Source organism: Schistocerca cancellata, chromosome 8, assembly GCF_023864275.1.
Source record: "Schistocerca cancellata isolate TAMUIC-IGC-003103 chromosome 8, iqSchCanc2.1, whole genome shotgun sequence".
Taxonomy (NCBI): Eukaryota; Metazoa; Arthropoda; class Insecta; order Orthoptera; family Acrididae; genus Schistocerca; species Schistocerca cancellata.
Genome location: NC_064633.1, coordinates 528,196,614 through 528,219,094, shown reverse-complemented (window position 1 = coordinate 528,219,094; position 22,481 = coordinate 528,196,614). Strand labels below are relative to the sequence as shown.

The 22,481-nt window shown below is 41.4% G+C and overlaps 1 protein-coding gene across 3 annotated transcripts in view; it reads left to right on the top strand.

Annotated features, from left to right (window-relative positions):
• Window positions 1-19,914, top strand: part of LOC126094599 (alpha-N-acetylgalactosaminidase-like) — a 77,365-nt gene extending 57,451 nt beyond the window's left edge. For all 3 annotated transcript variants that reach the window (XM_049909071.1, XM_049909070.1, XM_049909069.1), the window contains 3 exons: window positions 11,189-11,353; window positions 11,453-11,525; window positions 19,667-19,914. In XM_049909071.1, the coding sequence (XP_049765028.1) occupies window positions 11,189-11,353; window positions 11,453-11,525; window positions 19,667-19,701 (273 nt within the window). In that variant the 3' untranslated portion in view covers window positions 19,702-19,914. The remainder of the gene's footprint in view (window positions 1-11,188; window positions 11,354-11,452; window positions 11,526-19,666) is intronic.
• Window positions 19,915-22,481: the final 2,567 nt, after the last annotated feature.

The window sequence follows — 22,481 nt, the reverse complement described above, 5'->3', positions numbered from 1 at the left end:
CCGGCACACAGTTTTAATCTGCCAGGGAGTTTCTTCTCATTTTCTGTTTTATGGCTATAAGAAAATTGTTAAGGTCTTCGGATCCAGACTTTAGATAAGTTTTTATGTCATGTGTTATTGTTACATATACCACAGTTTATCTGGTACTATCCTATCATCCTATAATATAACAGAAAATACTGGATGGAATGTAAATTATGTGAAGAAATACAAATCACTCAGCATATAAATGAAGTATTGATCTGATGAAAAGCACAGAAACAAGATATTTCTGACAGTACCTCAGCATCAAACATGTGTTCACACGCACACACACACACACACACACACAGAACATGTCCCCAATGCTTTTGTCCAAGGGAAAGAGACCACTACATATGTGTGGTCTGACAAAGACCTGACAACTGTGCACAGCTATCAACTACCACAACAAACATTATGAAGTATTAATGCTACCAAAAAGTATATCTCTGTCCCTAAAGAAATATATGAAACATTCAGCAACCACTTCATAAACATTGGTAGCAAATTGGTACTCCTATTTTACACCTCTCTTCAGAGCTAGAGTTATTCATCAAAACATTATTTCTCAATCCATTCACACGAGGCAAAATCTGAGCTGCTATAAAGAAGAAACTAAACTCACACATGTGGTTCTGATAGCATATCTGATTACTTTTTCAAACAAATCTGCTATAATGTGTTTATCCCATATCAGATATAATAAAATGCTCCTTGTTGTCAGGCCAATACCTCTCTTTAGAAAGGAGTGATGTTGATAACTACAGATCCCTCTTGAGCTAAACCTGACAGTGTCAAACTAACAAAGGTTCTTGAGAAAGCAGTATATGACTATGTTATTAAGTTGCCAGAAAGCATTTTATTGACTCCTCTTCAGTTTGACTTTTGTAAAGAGAGATCAATACATGGTGCCCTACTTTCATTTCTAACTGAATTTTATAGAGCATCAGTAACAGAAAGCATACAAAAGGAATATTTCTCAATATTACAAAGGACTTCCATTTCATCAGCCTTGAATTACTCATAGATAAAGTGCTAATGTTTGGAATTAGGGGGAGTGACAGTTGGGAGGGAAGCTTCACAATCAAGAACTGCGGAAGAGCATTTTTTTTTTGTATATAACTTTTTCAAACGTGCATAAGACAGAAAAAATGGTCGTCGGCCATGGAACGGAATGGTGTTTCCTTATATCAGTATTTTTAGTAATAATGGCGATGAAACCATGCGAGAGCATGACAACCTCGAAACCAGAAACTTGGACGGGACGGTGGCTTCCTGAAAGAACTACGGAAGCTGCTCATGATGTGAATCATAATTTAAAGGATGCTAAACATGGAGTTAAAATGGGCGTTGCTTCGAGGTTCTGTGATGATGCAGAGACAAACCTGACAGTAGATTGGAATTACTCTCCAGTGAACTATACATGCTTCACTCCTAAAGACAGGTACATTCCAGATCCAACCTCTCCACCATTGATTGAAAAGGAAAACATTCCAAAGGCATATGTGGCACAGCATTATTGCATGGATAAACACTTGGAGTATGACAGAGACCTGCCTACATTTGGTCCACATCGTCCACTCTGGCCAATATATGGAGAATATAAGTTTGTTCCAAGGCAGAGGTGGTTGCATAGCTTGGAGCATGGTGGCATTGTAATGCTTTACCACCCTTGTGCTGATCCATCAGAGGTAGAAGCACTTAAACAGTTGGTAAAGAACTGTCTTCGAAGGCATATTATTTAGCGCCCTAAAACCGTCTTTTGTTTGTTTCGCGGCCGTTAGCCACTAGTCACTTGAATCAGCAGTTGTCTTGTGACAGCCAGAGCGAGAGCACCAGCAGCAGCGAGTACTGTTTGTATAAAGCGTTTATTTTGCATTTTGTTTACGACCTTCCACTAAGGAAGGGATTCTATTTGTGTTTATCTGCTCTGCATAGTAACTAACAGTTCTTGATAAAACTTTAGGTAGTTTTCGTGTTATATTTCTTAGTGTTTTCTTGATCTTTTAGAACAGAAAGCGCCCTAAAACCGTCTTTTGTTTGTTTCGCGGCCGTTAGCCACTAGTCACTTGAATCAGCAGTTGTCTTGTGACAGCCAGAGCGAGAGCACCAGCAGCAGCGAGTACTGTTTGTATAAAGCGTTTTTGTACTTATTTGCTGCGCTTAGCTTTTAAATAGTTTTTCTGGGAAAACCTAGCGTAGTTTTCGCGTCTCGTATTTCAGTGAGTGTTTCTTGATTATCAGAGTAGCTCATCAGAAGATTATCTTGGGAATTTGTCATCGTATAGAGTAGGGTAAACATAGTCATGTGTAGGGACTGTGGTTGTTGTGAGCGGACGCAAGGAGAATTGGCCACTCTTCGGGGGCAGGTGGAGGCTTTGTCTGTTAGGCTCATCGAGCTCGAGGCGCAGGCGTCGGCTCGTAGTGGCGTTGGGGCAACTGTGGTGAGACCTATGCCTACTTCGGTGGCCTTGGAGTCACATGGAACCCCTGATGTCGCTGCGTCTTCCGGCAGTGAGCATCTTACCGGTCAGCCATCACTCCAGGGTGAATGGCGGACAGTGGTGGGCTCGCGCGTGCCTGGCCGAAAGGCGAAGGTGGGATCTGGCCACGTGGCAGCTGCCTTACCCCTTTTCAACAGGTACGGGGTGCTTCCTAGTGGTGATGACATCGTTTCCGAGCCACCACAGGATGCCTCGCCTGTTGGGCCAGTGGCCGATTCTCCGGCAAGGTCCCGACAGTCACAGAGGGCGGGCCTATTAGTTATAGGGAGCTCCAACGTTAGGCGGGTTATGGAGCCCCTCAGGAAAATAGCGGGTAGGTCGGGGAAGAATGCCAGTGTGCACTCGGTGTGCTTGCCGGGGGGTCTCGTCCGTAATGTGGAGGAGGCCCTTCCGGCAGCTATTGAACGCACTGGGTGTGACCGGCTGCAGATAGTAGCACATGTCGGAACGAATGACGCCTGCCGCTTGGGTTCTGAGGCCATCCTTGGTTCCTTCCGGCGGCTGGCTGATTTGGTGAAGACAACCAGCATTGCACGCGGAGTGCAAGCTGGGCTTAATATCTGCAGCATAGTGCCCAGAGTCGATCGCGGTCCTCTGGTTTGGAGCCGTGTGGAGGGTCTAAACCAGAGGCTCAGACGACTCTGCGACTATAATGGTTGCAAATTCATCGACCTCCGTTATTGGGTGGAGAACTGTAGGGCCCCCCTAGACAGGTCAGGCGTGCACTACACACCGGAAGCAGCTACTAGGGTAGCAGAGTACGTGTGGCGTGCACACGGGGGTTTTTTAGGTTAGAGGGACCCCCCCTTGGGCGAAACGATAAAATACCTGACGGCTTACCAGAGAGGACATTATCATCGTTGATAAAGAATGTCCATCCTCAGAGACCAAAAACAGGAAAAGTTAACGTAATATTGGTAAACTGCAGGAGTATCCAGGGCAAGGTTCCTGAATTAGTATCTCTTATTGAAGGAAATAGTGCGCATATAGTATTAGGAACGGAAAGTTGGTTAAAACCGGAAGTGAACAGTAACGAAATCCTAGACACAGAATGGAATATATACCGCAAGGATAGGATAAACGCCAATGGTGGAGGAGTATTTATAGCAGTAAAGAATTCAATAATATCCAGTGAAGTTATTAGCGAATGCGAATGTGAAATAATCTGGGTTAAGCTAAGTATCAAAGGTGGGTCAGATATGATAGTCGGATGCTTCTATAGACCACCTGCATCAGCAACCGTAGTAGTTGAGCGCCTCAGAGAGAACCTGCAGAACGTCGTGAAGAAGTTTCGTGATCATACTATTGTAATAGGGGGAGACTTCAATCTACCAGGTATAGAATGGGATAGTCACACAATCAGAACTGGAGCCAGGGACAGAGACTCTTGTGACATTATCCTGACTGCCTTGTCCGAGAATTACTTCGAGCAGATAGTTAGAGAACCAACTCGTGAAGTTAACGTTTTAGACCTCATAGCAACAAATAGACCGGAACTTTTCGACTCCGTGAATGTAGAAGAGGGTATCAGTGATCATAAGTCAGTGGTTGCATCAATGACTACAAGTGTAATAAGAAATGCCAAGAAAGGAAGGAAAATATATTTGCTTAACCAGAGTGATAGGGCACAAATCGCAGAATATCTGAGTGACCACCATCAAACGTTCATTTCTGAGGAAGAGGATGTGGAACAAAAATGGAAAAAATTCAGAAACATCGTCCAGTACGCCTTAGATAAGTTCGTACCGACTAAGGTCCAAAGCGAGGGGAAAGATCCACCGTGGTATAACAATCATGTACGAAAGGTACTACGGAAACAAAGAAAGCTTCATCATAGGTTTAAGAGTAGTCGAATCATAGCTGATAAGGAAAAGCTGAACGAAGCGAAAAAGAGCGTAAAGAGAGCAATGAGAGAAGCATTCAACGAATTCGAACATAAAACATTGGCAAACAATCTAAACAAGAACCCTAAAAAGTTTTGGTCATATGTAAAATCGGTAAGCGGATCTAAATCCCCTATTCAGTCACTCGTTGACCACGATGGCACCGAAACAGAGGACGACCGAAGAAAGGCAGAAATACTGAATTCAGTGTTCCGAAACTGTTTCACTGCGGAAAATCGTAACACGGTCCCTGACTTCAGCCGTCGCACGGACGCCAAAATGGAAAATATTGAAATAAACGATATCGGAATTGAAAAACAACTGCTATCACTTAGTAGCGGAAAAGCATCTGGACCAGACGAGATACCCTTAAGATTCTACAGTGATTATGCTAAAGAACTTGCCCCCTTTCTATCAGCAATTTATCGTAGATCGCTGGAAGAACGTAAAGTACCTAGCGACTGGAAGAAAGCGCAGGTCGTTCCCATTTTCAAGAAGGGTCATAAATCAGATGCGAATAATTATAGGCCTATTTCGCTTACTTCAATCTGTTGTAGAATAATGGAACATGTTTTGTGTTCTCGTATTATGACGTTCTTAGATAATACAAATCTCCTTCATCATAACCAACATGGATTCCGCAAACAGAGATCATGTGAAACTCAGCTCGCCCTATTTGCCCAAGAAATTCACAGTGCCGTAGACACTGGCGAGCAGATTGATGCCATATTCCTGGACTTCAGGAAGGCATTTGATACGGTTCCGCACTTACGTTTAGTGAAAAAAATACGAGCTTACGGAATATCGGACCAGGTTTGTGATTGGATTCAGGATTTCCTAGAAGAAAGAACACAACATGTCATTCTTAACGGTTCAAAATCTGCAGATGTAGAGGTAATTTCGGGAGTACCGCAAGGAAGCGTGATAGGACCTTTATTGTTTACAATATACATAAATGACTTAGTTGACAACATCGGTAGCTCCGTGAGGCTATTTGCAGATGACACGGTTGTCTACAAGAAAGTAGCAACATCAGAAGACTCGTACGTACTCCAGGAAGACCTGCAGAGGATTAATGCATGGTGCGACAGCTGGCAGCTTTCCCTAAACGTAGATAAATGTAATATAATGCGCATACATAGGGGCAGAAATCCATTCCAGTACGATTATGCCATAGGTGGTAAATCATTGGAAGCGGTAACGACCGTAAAATACTTAGGAGTTACTATCCGGAGCGATCTGAAGTGGAATGATCACATAAAACAAATAGTGGGAAAAGCAGGCGCCAGGTTGAGATTCATAGGAAGAATTCTAAGAAAATGTGACTCATCGACGAAAGAAGTAGCTTACAAAACGCTTGTTCGTCCGATTCTTGAGTATTGCTCATCAGTATGGGACCCTTACCAGGTTGGATTAATAGAAGAGATAGACATGATCCAGCGAAAAGCAGCGCGATTCGTCATGGGGACATTTAGTCAGCGCGAGAGCGTTACGGAGATGCTGAACAAGCTCCAGTGGCGGACACTTCAAGAAAGGCGTTACGCAATACGGAGAGGTTTATTATCGAAATTACGAGAGAGCACATTCCGGGAAGAGATGGGCAACATATTACTACCGCCCACATATATCTCGCGTAATGATCACAACAAAAAGATCCGAGAAATTAGAGCAAATACGGAGACTTACAAGCAGTCGTTCTTCCCACGCACAATTTGTGAATGGAACAGGGAAGGGGGGATCAGATAGTGGTACAATAAGTACCCTCCGCCACACACCGTAAGGTGGCTCGCGGAGTATAGATGTAGATGTAGAATGCAATGATTGGCTTAGGTCATATCTCTCAGAGAGAGTATAGAAAGTTTCTTCACTTCAAAACACATGTTTTGACAGGATGTATACCAAACTTATTCTGTCTCTTTCAGTTGATAGCTATCCACTTAGCACTTTTAAGGTTGTATACTTTGGTACCAAAGTGGTAAGCATATTTCAATAGCATCTGAAAAATGCATCTTTTATATTGTTACTGTGAATATGGATGCTACCTTTTCAATCCAATGATATTAAATTTAAATTCTAATATGATTAAATTCACAACATCCAATGAATTAAAAACATAAGTGGAAAATATTCACAGAAGTACTGTTTGCACTCTAATGTTAGATTGACACTGAAAATTAGAAAAGTAAAAATAAAAGCCACAACAAGTGCAATAACTAACAAAAAATGGGACATTATGCTCCTCAAAGTGGAGAAACAGGGAATAACTTCAAAAATGTTTATTCAGCTCTGAGGACACTTTGTTTGCATGCTGGATTTAACAGGTGAATTTATTACATTACTTTCATGATTTCTTCCAGTGATGCCTGTGGGCTGAGGATGACACGGTGGCCGGTCGGTACCGTTGGGCCTTCATGGCCTGTTTGGGAGGAGTTTTAGTTTTTTAGTTCATGATTTCTATTTCCTGATATAGACTGGTATAGCTGAAGCTGAACAAATTATGTTTTGTAAGCTGTTTTGTGTTGATTGGATAAAGTGTAACTCAGTGTCAGTATACAACTAGATGAATGTGGGAAGTCCCCCAAAACCACCCTCATATTGATCTGCCTTCACATCTTCAGTTTGTCATATTATTATGCAGCCATGACATAATATAATATTCATAATTCTGTGACTGTATGTGGCACAGTGTTGCACACAACTGAGTCTGAGAAAGAGTTTGGAATGGATGTCTTTTCAACCTTGAAGTCTCACATTTTTTTCTTTTATCATAGGAAGCTACAGACAAAATATTGAGGAAATAATAATAGTATGAGACTGGTGCCATACCAAGCAGTTGCTATAATTTCCAATAAACAGCATGCCAATAAAAAAAGTGAAGATATATTGTGACTATTAAATTCACAGTATTTCCTGTTGTGCTTGGGAATGTTAAATCCACAGTTTACTAGAGTTGCTAGAAATACATGAGAATACTTAATGCTGTTTTCAACAAAAAATTTGTGCTCCAGATTACAGGATGAGGCAAATGGCCCGTTTTGCCTGCCCCTTGCAGACATCTATGTTGGCATCGTACTGTTGGTGAACACATTTATACACAAGCAGTGTTCAGTTTTTTAATGTTACTGAAGTTTCTCAGTGACACACTCACAAATATCTTGATAATTATTCATGCTCACATGTACATAAATAATGCGAACATTAATACTTTCCGTTAGTTATCAAATTCAGTACATTTCTATGAAAATGTTTTTGTCTAATTTTTCACAATATTCAAACTACATTGCAACAAAGCCTTTGAGGAAATGTGAATATGTTCTGTGCTACATGATTTACTTTATGATATTGCACTGTCTAGTTGGTCACACAGGTACAACCAGAGCTGACTGCCTCATGCCCATGCTGGCCACGACAATGTCTCAAATCAGATCACAAGTGCCAGAGTGCTATTTAAATGTTCAAATATTGTTTAAAGTGGGATGACAGGACATACACAATCTCACACAAAGATATTCACTATGCAGAAGAGAGTAGTTAAGATAATGAGACACAAGCTTCACTCCTTCACCATTAAACATCTATTTCTGAAGCTCAGTAGCCTGCCAGTGCCTTGTATTTATATTCATGAAACAGTATGCTTTGTTTATGAAAATTTACATACTTTTTTAAAAAAAATGAAGACATACATCACCAGATCTGTAATTCCAGTCATATATAAGAGGCAGTCAAATGAAAACCAAACACCTGCTGCAACGAAACCATGGAACTGTTCCATTCAGAAGTAATCACCACATGCATTAAGACATTTATCCCACAGGGATACGAGACAATCAATTCCTCTTTCATAAAATGCAGTCAGCCACTGATGGCTCCACAACCACACCCACTCTTGGACTTTCTTATCTGACTGAAACCAACATCCACACATGTCTTTCTTTGGGTTGCCAAAGATGTGAAAATGACACAGTGAAGATCTGGGCTGTGAGGATATTGCAGTGTTTCCTAACCAAATCCCTAAAGTGTAGCCTTTGTCCAATCAGCAGTGTGGGGGTGGGCATTATCATGCAACAAGATCATTCCGTCCAACAGCACTTTGAGAACCTGAGGGCAAATGGCAAAGCCAACGATGGAAACATCCCACATATCCCCCACAAAAGAAATTCAAAGCTGTTCACATAAGTTCCAGTAAGGTCCAGAATGAGATTTTCACTCTGCAGTGGAGTGTGCGCTGATATGAAACTTCCTGGCAGATTAAAACTGTGTGCCCGACCGAGACTCGAACTCGGGACCTTTGCCTTTCGCGGGCAAGTGCTCTACCATCTGAGCTACCGAAGCACGACTCACGCCCGGTCTCACAGCTTCACTTCTGCCAGTATCACGTCTCCTACCTTCCAAACTCTACAGAAGCTCTCCTGCGAACCTTGCAGAACTAGCACTCCTGAAAGAAAGGATATTGCGGAGACATGGCTTAGCCACAGCCTGGGGGATGTTTCCAGAATGAGATTTTCACTCTGCAGTGGAGTGTGCGCTGATATGAAACTTCCTGGCAGATTGAAACTGTGTGCTCGACGGAGACTCGAACTCGGGACCTTTGCCTTTCGCGGGCAAGTGCTCTACCATCTGAGCTACCGAAGCACGACTCACGCCCGGTCTCACAGCTTCACTTCTGCCAGTATCACGTCTCCTACCTTCCAAACTCTACAGAAGCTCTCCTGCGAACCTTGCAGAACTAGCACTCCTGAAAGAAAGGATATTGCGGAGACATGGCTTAGCCACAGCCTGAGGGATGTTTCCAGAATGAGATTTTCACTCTGCAGTGGAGTGTGCGCTGATATGAAACTTCCTGGCAGATTGAAACTGTGTGCTCGACGGAGACTCGAACTCGGGACCTTTGCCTTTCGCGGGCAAGTGCTCTACCATCTGAGCTACCGAAGCACGACTCACGCCCGGTCTCACAGCTTCACTTCTGCCAGTATCTTGTCTCCTACCTTCAAAACTTTACAGAAGCTCTCCTGTGAACCTTGCAGAACTAGCACTCCTGAAAGAAAGGATATTGCGGAGACATGGCTTAGCCACAGCCTGGGGGATGTTTCCAGAATGAGATTTTCACTCTGCAGTGGAGTGTGCGCTGATATGAAACGTCCTGGCAGATTAAAACTGTGTGCCCGACCGAGACTCGAACTCGGGACCTTTGCCTTTTGCAGGCAAGTGCTCTACCATCTGAGCTACCGAAGCACGACTTACGCTCGGTCTCACAGCTTCACTTCTGCCAGTATCTCATCTCCTACCTTCCAAACTTTACAGAAGCTCTCCTGCGAAACTTCCAGTAAGGTCATGATGACTTTCTTTTTTGACTGTAGGGGCTCTCTACTTACTGAGTTCCTTGAGTGTGTAACCACAATCAAAGTGCAGCACTATGAAGAGACTTTGCAGAAAGAGTGACACATCATAAAGTCAGAATGCTCAGGGATGCTGTCAGATGGAATCATTCTATGTGCATGATAAAGTCCTGTCCTACAAAATCAGATGAAGGCTGCACCTCAGTTATTTGTTTGGAAAACAGTGCAACATCCTTCATACAGCCGGACCTTTCAACGTGTGATTTCCACATCTTTTGTGACCTGAAGAAAGACATGCATGGGTGTTGGTTTCAGTCAGATGAGGAAGTACAGGAGTGGGTGCAATTGTGGAGCCATCAGTGGCTTACTGCATTCTATGAAACAGCAACTGATCATCTCATCTTTGAGTGGGATAAATGTCTTAATACATATGATGATTTCTTTTTGAGTGGAACCATAACTTAGTCTCATTGTGGTGGGTGTTCAGTTTTCATCAACTGCCCCTCATTATCTATAACTAGCCAACAGCTATGTAAAGGACACAGCAGTGTAAGGTACATGGCAGACCTTCTATACAACAAGCTACCCAAAAACTTAAAGTCAAATGACAAGGGTTTAGAGAAAAAGTAAAAATGCTACTTTGTAAGAACTGCTTTTTTACAGTAGAATGTGCACCTAATATAACAAAATTAAATCTTTGTAAGAAAATAACTGTTTTAGTTCATTCTAAAGTTATTTTTCTTATTATGCATCTAGAAGAACCAAGTTAAATGTTTCCTTAAATACTATCAGCTTTTAGCTGATTTATTTCACTCTACAAATGTAACTGTTGTGTTCTTTAATATGAGCTAGTCATAATATTCATAATCTGCAAATTGTAGTCTAGTGGTTAGCATTGCTGACTCTAGATCACTGGATTACGGGCTCGATTCCTGACTGGGTGTGCATTTTCTTCACTTGGGGACTGGGTGCTTGTATTGTTCTAATATCCTCATCTCATCTTAATTGATGTGCAAGTCACCAAAATGGCATCAAATAGAAAGACTTGTACCAGGTGGGTGAACACACCCAAATGGGGTTTTCCAGCCAATAACACCATATGATCATTTCTGTAACTGTAACTGTGAATTGTCCCATATCCTTTTGTAACAACACACATAAGAATTTCTGGGATCAATAAAAACTGAATGAAATAAAAATGTTCGTCCATGTAACTGTGAGAACACTACAGTTACTGCAAAGCTTCTGCAAGAGCAAAATCCATAAAAATCTATCTTTTTCTTTTCCAAACTGAAAGTCTATCCAGCTTGCAGTATTTTAATAATTTAATGTAACGTTCATTGTTCTTTTTAATGTACTTTATACTTGGTTTTAACTTGCTTCAAGCACTCAAGGTAATATGGAGATCAGCTATGTGATAATTTTTTTTTTTCTTTTTACACAGAAACAAAATATAGAGATATGGATTCGACCAATAACACCTGTTGTCAATGAGCAGTATTCTTATGCAGTTGCATTTGTGAGTCTACGAACGGATGGTATTCCATATCCACTGCAATTTACTTTACAGGAGTTGAATCTCAATAATCCCAATGGCTACACATTTCAGGTATTAAAAATCTATTGTAGTCTACATTACATAATTTACATATTATTTCTGAAACATTAAGTAAATACTGATAAAATAAATGCACTTTTTGTGTTGTAGGAGCTCTTCAGCAGCAATGACACATTCATTATCAGCCAGAATGACACATTGCAGTTAAGAGTGGTGCCAACAGGTAACTGTCTGCTCCCAGTATGACTCATAATTAACTCTCATTTCAGCTGCTTCTTTTTCTTCAACTTAAATACTCTAAATAAGATTACATATCTTTGCTAAAACCACAGTTCCATCAAACTATTTGAATGAACATTTGTAAAATTGTACACATTTCTGATTATGTACATATACACTCATGCTCATAAATTAAGGATAATTGCAGAATGCGGTGCCACACAATGTGGCACTACACAATACTGGCACTAATAGCATAGCACATAGGGAACACACACGACATAGATCTGTATGTCCACAGTATTGGTGATAAGTTGAGAAAACCGTCCCAAAACACATGTGCTACAAAATGCCACTGTTTCCTGCACATGTACTCCGACATCAGTATGAGATATGATCACCATGCACACATACACAGGCTACACAATGGCTTGGCATACTCTGGATCAGGTGGTCGAGCAGCTGCTGGGTTATAGCCTCCCATTCTTGCACCAGTGTCTGTTGGAGCTCCTGAAGTGCTGTAGGGGTCTGAAGACGTGCAGCGATACTTTCACCGAAAGCATCCCAGACATGCTCGATATGGTGTAGGTCTGGAGAACAGGCAGGCCACTCCATTTGCCTGATATCTTCTGTTTCAAGGTACTCCTCCACGATGGCAGGTCAGTGGGGCCGTGCGTTATCATCCATCAGGAGGACGGTGGGACCCACTGCACCCCTGAAAAGGTGGATATACTGGTGGAAAATGATGTCCCGATACACCTGATCTGTTACAGTTCCTCTGTCAAAGACATGCAGGGGTGTTCATGCACCAATCATAATCCCATCTCACACCATCAAACCACGACCTCCATACAGGTCCCTTTCAATGACATGAAGGGGTTGGTATCTGGTTCCTGGTTCACACCAGATGAAAACCCGGCGACAATCACTGTTCAGACTACACCTGGACTCATCCATGAACATAACCTGGGACCATTGTTCCAATGACCATGCACTGAGTGAATAAACCATGACTGCTCAGTCGTCTGTAGACTGTGTGTCTGGAAACAACTGTTCCAGTGGCTGCGGTAAGGTCCCGAGCAAGGCTACCTGCAGTACTCCATGGCCGTCTGCGGGCACTGATGGTGAGATATTGGTCTTCTTGTGGTGTTGTACACTGTGGATATCCCATACTGTAGTGCTTGGACATGTTTCCTGTCTGCTGGAATTGTTGCCATAATCTTGAGATCACACTTTGTGGCACACAGAGGGCCCATGCCACGACCTGCTGTGTTTGACCAGCCTCCAGTCGCCCTAGTATTCTACCCCTTATAATGTCATCAATATGGGTTCTTTGAGCCATTTTCTACACACAGTCACCATTAGCACGTCTGAAAATGCCTGCAGACTTACTCACTGCACTGTACTCTGACATGCACCAACATACTTCTGCATATGTGGACTGCTGCCAGCACCACCGTGCAACAACTGCAGGTCAAAAGCACCACATGGTCATACCCCGAGGTGATTTAAACCCGCAAACCACCTGCCAGAGCATTGTTTCACCATGTATCCACATTATTCTTAATTTATGAGCATGAGTGTATATAATCACCAATACTACACTTAAAACATTGTGGTGTAGGAAAGTTCTTGAAGACTGTAAATACTTTGGATTAAAGGAGACCACTCACAGGAATGTAGAAGTGATGAATGTCAATAGACACACACAAAAGAAAGAAAACTAGCTAGCTTTCAGAGTTGTTCTTTTATGAGCTACAGTAAGTACACACAGGAAACACACACACTGCCAGAGCTGTAGTTCAGCAGGATGACTGGTTGTGGTGGGGTACTGTCAGATGGGATGAGTAAGGCGAGAGGGAGGTGGGATGCTGGGAGTACTGTGGCTAGTAGCTCGGTGGGTGCCAGCTCCTTTGCCAGCTAGGAATGGTACAGGGAGGGATAGCATGTATATGGGCCAGGCATTTAACACACAATTGTAGAGGGTGGTGGGGAGCGGTACATGCTGTAGTCGGAGACATGAATTAGGAGAGGGTGGCAGGATGAGGGAAGGGGAAACTGATGGGTAAAGAGTGTGGGGACAAAGGGTTGCTTGAGACTGAGGCCAGGATGATTACAGGGGTGAAGGATGTATTATAAATATGTATTTTAACATTTAAGTGGCACACTGGAGCTTGTGATTTGATGCATAGTTCGCGCACAGTTCAGAGAAGGTGGTGTTGGAGGGGAAAACCCAGATGATCTGGATTGTGAAGCAGCCATTGAAATTGAGCTTGTTGTGCTCAACTGCATGTTGTGCCATTGGGTGATCAACTTTGTTCTTGGCAAGAGTTTGGTGATGGCCATACATCCTGGTGGACGGTTGGTTGGTAGCCATACCGACATAAAAAAAACTGTGCAGTGTTTGCAACAGAGTCTGTATATGACATGGCTGCTTTCAGAGGTGACACAGCCTCTGACAGGGTAGGATAAACCTGTGAGAGGACTGGGGCAGGAGGTGCTAGGTGATTGATTGCACCGGTCTTGCACCTTGGTCTGCCTCAGGGGTATGATCCCTGTAGCAAGGGTTGGGAGTGGGAGTGGCATACAGATGGAGTAGGATGTTGTGTAGGTTGGATGGACAATGGAACACTACTAGGAGGGATGAGAAGGATTTGTACTCGAGGTCAAGAAGCCCTAACCACATTCCTTCGCAACCTCAGCACCTACTCTCCCATACGCTTCACCTGGTCCTCCTTATGTAAAACAAAAAGTCCCTCCCATCCAGCCTAGCCATCCAGTACAAGAACTCATTTGCCCTGTATGCTGAAGTTCTCATCAAGTTCTTCACAGACAGGCACTATCCCTCAGACCTAGCCCACAAACAGATTTCCTGTGCCTTTCCCCACACACCCCAAATCCTCCCACCATCCTCATGAACCAGCTACAAAGAAGTGTCTCCATAGTCAACCAATACCACCACAGACTGGAACAACTGAAACACATCCTTTGTCATTATCTAATGCACCCGCCCAACTTTCCCCTTCCCTGCTCTCCCTGCTTCACAGCCTTCCAATGTCTTGTCATGCCTCCATGTATTCCCTGCGGATTCCACCAGACAGTGCTCTTCTCTCCACCCAACCCACACCCAAGGAGCAGTTGACTTTAAAACTGAAAACAGATAAGGCTGTATCATAGGCAGAATTTGAGACCCAAGGCACTTGTTCTGAGCAGGATTGAATCTACTTTGTGTGGTTATGCAATGAACTAGGGTATGTGAATCATCTACTATTCTCACAGACCAGGTACAAGACTTCAGTGTCTGCAGAACGCATGACATTGCTGCTACTCACCATAGTTGGGGTGGGTACTTCACACAATGATGACTCAGTGACAACTGGGGAACAGAAACATACTCAGCATGTGGCTGATACGGGTGGCTTTCAACTGAGCACATGACAACTTTTGGCATGAAGTGCAAGGCTAGGTCCATGGAGTTAAACTTCACAGGAGCACTCCCTGCTCTACTTACTGCCACTTGTAAGCAAACACATCCATCAGCAGGTCTGCCCATATGATACAATGTGTGTGCCCTTTACGGCAGATTTTTAGAACTACTCTGCTGTTCTACCCATGTCAGCTTGTCTGCCTTCATTGTGACAGCCACTGGGGGTTATAATAAAAAGGCACAACAAAAATTCTTTATCAGGACATATGTTAATGCAAAGATTTATCTTCCAACACTGGCTGCAATGTTGTTGTCAACCGAGAAGTGCACACTAGTATTAAATTTGATGTTCAACCACTTAAATATATGTATGTGATCTGGAGACACTGTTTACATGATGTATGAATTTTTGTGCGATGTTACATTTTCTTTTTTTTTTTTTTATTAACATGGTATAATCACTTCATGAGTAGCTTATAGTGGTGACATGTATCAATCATTTATTCATGCCCAATTTTTTTTGTAAATAGCAATTCACATGATGTATACGTGTAGTGGAATAAGCATTCAGAAAAATGCTTTGTAAATGTGATGTATCACTGTATGGCAAAAAAAGAAGAAGAGGAAGAAGTTCAGAGCTGCATTTGACAGTAGTAAGATTATGAATGTGGTAGACTGTGGTCAAATAATGCAAGAGGTTTAAGAGAAGCTAGAACTTTGCTGGCTTTAATCTAAACATCTTTCAAGGGCTTCACTGCTCTATTAGTCTGTGAACTAACTAAGGAGTTCAGGACCAGTCTGACAAGACAAGGAAAAAGGGCAAGTTCAGCTAAGTAGTGGTTGAAGATTAAAGGACCAAGAGGCCCTTCTGTTAGAAAGTGGTGATGGCAAGGAAATGTTCAAGTTAGTACAGAACTCACTGGATACAAAATATCAGGTAACAAATATTTTTAGGTCAAGTGCAAGGCTTAGCAGTGACACCTGTAATTTAAGCTCTCTGGGTGAAGATCTTGGCAAAGAAGATTATGTAGTATTATTGAGGGGGTGGGGTGGGGTGGGGGGGAGCTGGGAACAGTTTTGACTGTAGCTTCAACCATGCAATTGAGGCTGACATTATACGCTGATGTTACTTTTTGAGCTTTTTAATAAACAAAGGAGAGCAATTTTTCTCATAACTAGTGTTTTACCCATGGCATCGCCCGAGTATGCCTGCCTCCCTTTCTCTCCCCATCTCGTTTTTCCCCCATCTCTTTGGCCATCTCCTCCTCCCACCGCTCTCTCTCCACCTTCTCCTCGTATCCTGGGTTACATATCTACAGTGATGAGAACTCCCTTGCCCAATATACTGAAGGCCTCACAAAGACCATCACAGACAGGCAGTATACCCCCCCCCCCCTCAAATCTAGTCCACAGACAGATCCCCATGCCATATCCCCACAAATCCGTAATCCTCCCATCACCCCCAAGAAACAGCTACAAAGGAGCACCACCATCATCACCCATTATCATCCTGGAACGGGACAACTGAGACATATCCTTCACCAGGGCTTTAATTATCTCTCATCCTGCGCTGATAAAAGCTACATTCTACCAGAGATCTTTCACACCTCTCCCAAAGTGGTGTTCTGTCACCTACCCAACTTAAACAACATCCTAGTCTACCCTTAGACCAGTCCCACTCCTAACCCCTTGCCACGGTTAGACACTGGACTCGCATTCGGGAGGACGATGTTTCAATCCCGTGTCCGGCCATCCTGATTTAGCTTTTCCGTGATTTCCCTAAATCGTTCCAGGCAAATGCCGGGATGGTTCCTTTCAAAGGGCATGGCCGACTTCCTTCCCCATCCGATGAGACCGATGACCTCACTGTCTGGTCTCCTTCCCCAAAACCAACCAACCAACCCCTTGCCACAGGGACCAAAAGATCCGCCAAATCCACCCACTCAGCACCTCTCACAGACTTATCACCTCAGGTGCCAGAACACCTGTGAAAGCAGCCATGTCATACACAAAGTCTGCCACACATGCTGCACAGCTTTTTATGTTGGTATTACTACCAACCAGTTGTCCACCAGGCTGAATGGCCATCACCAAACTCTTGCCGAGAATGAAGTTGACCACTTGGTGGTACAGCATGCAGCTGAGCACAACATTCTCAATTTCAGTGGCTGCTTCTCAACCTGAGTCATCTAGGGGTAATCAACCTGTTCCCAACTGCCCCCTATTGGGTATTCTTGCTTTCATGGTGGGCAGTAGACAGATTTTCATAAAATTTTGACCTAAAATAAATAATTATTATTATCTGTTTTAACTTACTGTAACTCTGCTTTATAAATTTTATGAACTTAAGTTACTTCCCTAGTCTATAAATCACCATTAATATGGTACATGTGGGCGGTTAGAAAGATTTGCTACTAACAGGGATACAAAAGTGGGTGTTAGGTAAAAAAGGATGACTATCCCTGATCTCGATCCTACCCTCCACCATCAGCATCTCTGAATTACACAGGTGGGAGTTACCCTTATAGCACTTCCTCTGCTCTCATAATTGTCTTGACCTCAATCTCAGCTAAATCACTGTCCCTCCACCCAACAGTCTCTGGTTCCTCTGTCCTTTCATCCCATCCCATTTCACATCCTCACATTGCCTTCTGTGTGTGCTACTTTCCTCAGGCCAGTACGGGGTCCCAACTCATATACTTGCCACCCCTCCCACATTCCTAGCCAACGTTTTCCTTGTGAGTTGGAACCTCATGCCAAGTTATCATGTTACTGTATAAAATGTGGCACATTATACAAATGTTAGTTAGAAATAAAACATTTATTATCGAAATGCACCTTGTGCACATGGCCATGACTATACATGTAATGCTGACACTACAATATATGCTGTATAGGGTGGATCATAGTTGAACAGAACATGTCAAGCTAACATAAACTGCTGTGGTAATATGCATTTTATTGCATAAAGTGATTTTTACAATGTAACAATCATCTGTGAGCATTACATGTATGGAGCTGGCCGGAGTGGCCGAGCAGTTCTAGGCGCTACTGTCTGGAACCGCGCAACCGCTACGGTCGCAGGTTCGAATCCTGCCTCAGGCTTGGATGTGTGTGATGTCCTTAGGTTAGTTAGGTTTAAGTAGTTCTAAGTTCTAAGTTCTAGGGGACTGATGACCTCAGATGTTGAGTCCCATAGTGCTCAGAGACATTTGAACCATTACATGTATGGACATGGCCATGCGCACAAGGTGCATTTTGATAGTAAACGGTTTGTTTGTTCCTGACAAACGTTTTGTATAATGTGCTATCTTTTTTTTCACTAATTTGACAACTGGCCATGAGGTTCCAGCTCACAATCAACATGTTTTGTAACAAAAAATTTGAGGACCTGTATGACAGCAAAATCTGTCAAAACCAGTTGCTGTAAATAAAGAAATACTTATGCGACCTTGGCCTTAGAAGGTTTTTATACTTAATTGTTTGAAAAATTTTCTGACGGTCACTGTGATTCAATAGACATTTCACTAACAATAAGTAAACAACTGCACTTCATGAGCAAAGTGGAGGATGAAATATAGCCTACAAAATAAACTCTCTTCCTCTGACAGAAATGCTTGCAGCTCAAAGGGGCCAACAGAGAACAATAATGATATAAATAAAAAAATTATCTAAAATCTCATACTGCTGGGCTATGTGAGAAGAAGCAACATTGTACAGAGATGAGAAACTAGTGAAAAATATAATTTATTGATAGATCACAATTGAAGGCAAACAGAAAAATAGTTACTGTTATAATATAACATATAAAATATTAATATTTCTAATGCTAAAAAACAAAGCAGTGCTCCTAAATCCTCTTAAGATAGGGGAGCCAAAATATATGTAGCAGATTTGTTTCAATATAATTCATTCACTTGTTACATCAGGAAAAGCCACTAAAGAATACAACAAAGCAGAGAACACACAAATATTTTGGGATGTACTCAGGGGAATAAATATGTCTGTATTGAAAGAAGAGAGATGGGAAATGTTGCCAAGGATTTTGGTCAGTTATAGAATAGCAACAGTGATTAATGTAGTAGCTGTTGGCAACTTGTTTAGCAGGACAATGGCTAAAGGATAAATTGCTGGAAGCAGTGCAATGGCAAACAAATTCTTCTCACAGCTGGGACAAAGCAATTACAAACTAACATTATATACATTTCCAGGCTTGCACCAAAGCTGTTAATGTCAGAACAGAGAGAATATTCAAGGATATTAGTAAAATATATGACATGGATCGAACAAAGGAAACTCCAGGTTGGGATGTCTCCTAATATTGTTGACAAGGGATGAATGTCAGGTAGCCCTGGGAATATGGGATGCCACAATAAGCAAGGGAAAGGAAGGTAGACTTTTTCAAGTATATGAACAAGACATGAGAAGAAGATGAGAAATTGGTTTCTTTACAGTGAAATATACCAATGATGGCCATTTGCATCATAAACCATGGCTGGCACATTGTAACATGCTTTGTTGTGTGTGCAGTACTCAGTGAAATTATTTTCCAAGCTATGGGTGATCAGAAATTTATGTCAAACTATTTCCTATTTTCAGACCATCATTCTTGACTTTCATATTTAGACTTTGGCTTTTATATCATCATAAAAAGAAATAGTTGTTTTGAGTTGAAAGACATGAAATTCTAACTACTGCTTTTCTTTTACTTCTTTCAGGAGTGAAGTTCTACAGGGCTACTGTAATAGAATAATAGCATTTTACCAATTTATATATACACAGAGTAGTCTTTCTTTTCAAAATATCAACATGATTTTAATACAGTTATCAGTTTCAAATAACTGATATTATCTGTGATAATTTTATATACAAAAATGAAACTTTTACTAATGTACAATTGAAATAGTTAAGGAAATACAGGTCTACCAAAGAGTACAGATGATGTAATGTTGTAAGACAATAAAATATCTACCTACAACAATGAATATTTTTTTCCTTTCTTTAGCGTGACACACAGTCTTTGAATTCTGTACATGCTTTAATACACACATTCTTTTAATTAGTCACACATTTGCACCATTTTCTACATATCTGTCATTAGGAAAAGTATTTGAGATGGAGAACAATCAAACTGTATATTACCACAAAACACTGCAGCTATGATTAGTTTCCTTTGATGACTACATTAACTACTATCACTAATGATATTTAGTTTCCCATTATTTGTTGAGATTTATTTACATTTAAAAATGTTATGAATTTGTATCATAAACAGTCAGCATAAAATTAACTCATTTGGGGAAAAAGAGTTCTATCTATTTATTAGCACTAGGTCTGTTCAAAACATCCCAGGACTTGGCCCACAAAATTTTTCTACACTTACCTTTCACTTATTGTATATGGTCTCGTTTGAAATAGTCTCCTCGACAATTGACATGCTGCTGCCAACACTATTTCCATTTCCAGAAGCGGTCTTGTTACGCGTCCTGCTGGATTGCACACAAAACGCTGTCTGCAATTTTTCCTTTATCTCATCTATCATTGCAAATCTTTCTCCTTTCAATGGGGTTTTCAACTTTGGAAATAAAAAGAAATGTCCACAGGTTCCAGGTCTGATGAGTATGGGGGATGAGCAGCACAGGTATTTCGTTTTTTGTGCAGCAGTCATGGACTAACAGGGTTGAATGTGTGGGTGCATTATCATGAATCACCTCACACTTTTCAGACCATTTCCGTCTCACATTTTCTCACAGGCATTGCAACAATTTCTGATAGTACCATTGATTAACAGTTTGTCCCCATTGCACAAGTTAATGATGAACTAATCCTTCAAAGTAAAAGAAAACTATTAGCATGGCTTTGACATTTAACTTGACTTGACAAACTTTTTTTGGTCTTGGAGAACCTTTCCCTACCCATTTTGAAGACTGAACCTTGGTCTCAACATCATAACCAGAGACCCATGTCTCATCACCAGTTATGATTCTCTTAAGGAACATCTCTTTCTCATTTGTGCAATCCAAAAGCTCTTCACAGGTTGTGAGGTGAAGATCTTTCTCGTCTTGACTCATGAGTCATGGGACAAACTTGGCGGCAACATGATCCATTTGAAGATGCTGTATCAGGATTTCATGACATAATTCAACTGAAATGTTAAATTCTTCTGCAATCTCTCAGATAGTCATCTATGATTGGCATGCACAATTTCATTACATTCTTTACATGAGCTTCATCAGCAGACATGCTGAATGAGGGTGACCTTTAACTTCCACCTCGCCATTTTTAAGCCATATGAACCATTTTTTACACCGTATATGGCTTAAGCACTCATCACCGTAAGTTTTCTGCATAATTTGGTGTATCTATGTAAAGGTTTTCTTGAGTTTAATGGAAAATTTAATGCAGATATGTTGCTCCTCTAATTCTGCCATCCCAAAATTTGCTAACTGAATGACATAATTTTCTACTCAATACAGCATTGAAAAATGACTAACAGACATACACCAATGAAACTTCTGGCAGTTATACATTAAACACAGAAGTGTGCAGGGATGCCAACTGAATTTCACTCCAGCGTACCATTGGCGCAAAATTTTTGAATAGACCTTGTATATAATTAACAATTACGTAAGCATTATGAATCATAATAGGTGTAATTATTGGGGGAATGAAGTTTTAGTTTCAGTAAATGTGGTTGCTATAGCGGTAACAGGGATTTGCAGACTCAGAATCTAAATATTTGGTTAAATTTTAGAAGGATAGGTCTTTGTAATTCAATTATGAATTTCCTAATGTCAAATGTTTCAGGTAAAGCATGGTTTGAACAGAGTTTGAAATACTTTTTGATAGGCAACTCCTTCTACTCCATAAATGAATATCTCAACAGAGACTGTTAAGCCAGCTTAAGTAAAAATATTGTTTAGATTTCAGTTTTGACAACACTTGGTCACAACAGTCAAGATCAGGTATTCTGTGTGTGATACATTTATTAATAGTGCACAACAGTGTTTCATTCTCACAGTGCATTAATTCTGTAAATTTTAGCTGCTCAAGTTCACTGCATTGTATTAACCTATTTCAACTGTCTCCTGACAAATGATCAGGGTAGTAAGTATTATATTCAATTTTTTTATGTTATACTTTCTGAAATGTTCCACACCCATGAGAATCATTTCATTTTTGGGGTCTATTGAATGAAAACTGTGTCTAATCTAATCAAACTGTCTTCACACACACACACACACACACACACACACACACACACACAACAAGAAACCACTGTTGTCTCCTAGTCCTGCAGCCTGACTGGTGTTATTGCAACGTAGTGTCGAAACAATCATTCATTCAGTTCATTTATCATTTTTGTTCCACAGATCCCATTACGAAAGAGAACTTTCATGGATGCAGACTGAGTCAATAAATATATCTATAGAAACTTACTGTACACGTATTAACACTTTGCCATCCGCACGACTTGTACAAATTTATTCGGTTGGCGCTGGCAGCGCTAATTTGGATTACTTGGCTTGTTGC